Consider the following 3392-nt stretch of genomic DNA (forward strand, 5'->3'; position numbering starts at 1 on the left):
GTGAACTTTCCATACTCAGTGCCAGAACTACATAATACAGGGAACTGTGACTAGACAGCCTGAGTTCAAACTTCATGCTTTATACTTCTGGTTTGAACACTCAGAGACAGTGTTCATATTCCTTTCCACACCAAAGAAACACTGACTCAGTCCTGACGTCCACTGGCACGGTGCTCCCTTAAGGCTGACCACCACCAAAAAACACTTTTTGAGAAGGAGCAAGGTGACTGCCCCAGCTGTAGCTTTTAGAACATGTCATTTTAGATAAAATATTAGCAGTGTGTCTTTCTAACTATATATAGTGTGCTATGGCTGAGCATCTCTTTAGTTTGATAAGAGTTTGAATAAGAACTTATAATTATTTCCATACAAGTTAGAACAGGCATTATTTCCTCAGCTAATCAATACTTGTACCTGTGTTATTTCCATTTCAAGATGAAGAGATCCTTCCTATTCTAGTTTTTTGGTACAAAAGTTGTTGTATACTCAATTTAACACTATAATATAGACTACTACTCAAAACAGCTTCAGTCCAGTTCCTACTTTTTAAGATTTTGTCTGCCTTTTTAAGCTTGTAAGCAGAAGCTAAACACCTTCTAACCCTTCCTAAAGGGATTTCAGCTACAGAACAGAGAGCTAACTCAGCTACTCTTGAATCTAAGACCATACAGGAACTCTGACAGGTACTCCACACATAAGATCAATTAAGACTACCATGATCACATCTGAACTGTAATATTTTCTAAAGAGAAAACTACTTATTCAACATTTGAAACAAAGTATTTTCTTCATTTTATTAGGTGGGCAGAGAATACTGAAAAGACACTTCCCACAGTGACCAGAATCAAGAGTGCAATTACAAAAAAGCCCCTCCTTGAAAGACTTCACATGCAGTCAGAAACAGTGCAGTCAGCAGCCACATCAGCACTTGGTTTTCAACCCGAAGTGAGGTGTGGTTTTCTTGCCTTTTTATATTAAATAGTTAAGTTTAGTTAAGTCGATTTCAGAAGGTTTTATGCTGCTTTTGTGGTCAGGCATTAGCACTCTGCTTCTTTCCTCAGGTATTTCTCCACTTCCATCAGTAAGTCAGTCCACACACTTAGGCCACAGACCTTAAAGTCTCCATCCTGTGCCTTCAGGAGATTCAGAGCAGCTTGAGTCTGTCCCCTGAGTAGTGAGGTTCCCTGACAGAGGCAACTAAAGCGCTCTCTCAGCTCCTCCCAGGACAATTCACCTTTGTCAAGACAACTTTTAACCCATCGTCCCTGCAAAGGGTCATAGAGCAAGTGGCTTCCCCAGTCGGTTAAGAGGTCTAAATACGGTTTGCTTAACTGGGAATAGTGACCAGCAAGGGAGGCGAGAACGGAGCCTGGGAGGAAAAGGCAGAAGGGAGAAAACCGGTCCGGCTTCTCCAGCAGCCAGGACAGCAAGTGCTCGGCAACATATTCATCTCCTGTTCCACTCGCCTCCTCTCCATCGAGGCTGTTTCCACACCGACCCGGGCCTCCGGCCTGCTCAGCGCCACTCGCCTGCCTCAGCAGCAGCAACGCCGCCGCCACCACCTCGAAGGCCCGGGACTGGGGGAGCAGCCCCAGGACACCGGACAGCCAATGCAGCCTTCCCCCCGTTCCCCCCGCCAGATCGGCCTCCTGCTCCTCCTCTCGCAGCCGGCTCAGCAGCAGCTGCGCCTCCGCTTGCACCTGCGGCTCCAGCCCCTCGGGAGGCCGCGGCGGGGCGGAGGGCAGAGCCAGGAGGCGGGAGGCGGCTTTCCTGCGGGCGAGGAGCTCCAAGCCGAGGGGCTGAGAGGCGGCCTCCGAACCGGGAAGCTGCAGCAGGCTACGGATCAGGCGGCAGCATGCGGCGGGAGGCAGAGCGCGGTTCTCCAGCAGCGCCAGGCCCAGCAGCTGCGGGCAGCGTCCCAGGTGAGGAAAACCGAGCAGAGGACTCGGCTGCCCCCGCCGTAACCGCCGCCCCAAGGCCTCACGGAGCCGAGGCCGGGTGTGGAAGCGGTCATGGAGGTGCTGGAAATACCGAGCCCACTCTAAAGCCCTGTCCAGGGTCAGGGGGTCCCAGTCCCGCACCAGCGGGGAGCGGGAGACAGCCAGGAGGTCGGGCAACTGCTCCACCTGCTCCAGCAAAGACTCCATGGCTGCCGGGCGGCCTTAGCGCCACCGGTTTGAGCAGAAGTCCCGCCTCCCGCCCCAACCGTAACCAATCCGAAGCTGGGAGAGAGGAGATCTGTAACGCTATTGGCGGGTTCAGATGTCAATCAGATGAGGAGTGCCCTTCCCTTAAAGGAGACTTCACACGGTCCCCAGTGTCACCCATTTGTGTCTCATCCCCCCAGAAAGGGCTTGAGGGGGGAGATTGAGCCGAATTAAAGCGTTAAAAACAGATTAAGAAATTTAAAAAAACCCAACCAACCAACCAAACCAAACAAAACAGCTAGGATGCTCAGAATAAGTCTTAGAATAATATTCCTAAAGACCCCTTAAAAAACCAAAACTGTTCAAGAGCAGGTCCCCCCAGCCCCGCATTTTATGGTGTTTCCCTAATTTTGAGGTATGCCTGTCCCTGCAGGGTGGCCATGGCAGAGCTCAGCATGGCGCCGGGCTGGCTCCTCAGTGCTGCCCACAGCTTGGCACCCTGTCAGGGCTGAACCCTGCTTGGCTGGCACAGCCGGGCTCACCCTACTAACCCACCAATTCATGGCTTCTGCAGCCAGACAGAAGCTGGGGACTTTTGGAAGAAGTAATGGCGCAGACCTTCTGAGTGTCAGCACTGCCAGGCTTTCCCTCAGGGACACCCCTCAGGCGCCCGCCGGTGGCATGGCAGAAGTGCGCTAAAAATGTTGCTCTTCATGGTGAAGAGAGGCAACCTCTTCTCCCTTTCTTCACTTCTCCCTTTCTTTTTTCCTTTCTGGAAAACAACTTTACATGGAAGGCAGGAGGTATTAAGCATAGCTTGCAAAATGTAGCCTACCTGTGGGACCGGCCATTTCCAGGCGTTTTCCTCATGTCTGCTGCGCTGAGGCCTCAGCGTCCTTCCTCCATGTTTCCTCCGTGTTTCCTCTGTGTTTCCTCCGTGTTTCCTCCATGCTTCCCACATGTTTCCCCCATGTTTCTACAATGTTTTCCACCATGCTTCCTCCATGCTTTCTCCATCCTCACCCCCATGACAGACCTGCCACACTCAGAGTTCCCTCACGGTGTGGAAGCGAGCAGCCCATCTCCCAGGATCTGCTGCAGGTTCCCGCTCTGCTCCTTCTCCTCAGGGGGTGAAGCAGTGGCGGGAAGGCAGCGAGGCGCCGGAGCTGCTGGGGTTGGGATCTGCCGGGTGCTCACCAGCCTTGTTCCATAACTCCATAAACCTGGAGAGGTGATCATTCCCTC

At 52.2% G+C, this 3392-nt stretch overlaps 1 protein-coding gene across 1 annotated transcript; it reads right to left on the reverse strand.

Annotated features, from left to right (window-relative positions):
- Positions 1–768: 768 nt before the first annotated feature.
- FANCF (FA complementation group F) lies at positions 769–2152 on the reverse strand. The gene has a single exon (XM_071762168.1). The coding sequence runs from the start codon at positions 2145–2147 to the stop codon at positions 1038–1040; it is 1110 nt and encodes a 369-aa protein (XP_071618269.1). The 5' UTR covers positions 2148–2152; the 3' UTR covers positions 769–1037.
- Between the last annotated feature and the right edge of the window lie 1240 nt (positions 2153–3392).

Source organism: Heliangelus exortis, chromosome 18 (assembly GCF_036169615.1).
Source record: "Heliangelus exortis chromosome 18, bHelExo1.hap1, whole genome shotgun sequence".
Taxonomy (NCBI): domain Eukaryota; kingdom Metazoa; phylum Chordata; class Aves; order Apodiformes; family Trochilidae; genus Heliangelus; species Heliangelus exortis.

What these genes read in the sequence shown, in the direction of transcription:
- FANCF (XM_071762168.1), bottom strand. Translation starts at nt 2,147, where the DNA reads ATGGAGTCTTTGCTGGAGCAGGTGGAGCAGTTGCCCGACCTCCTGGCT.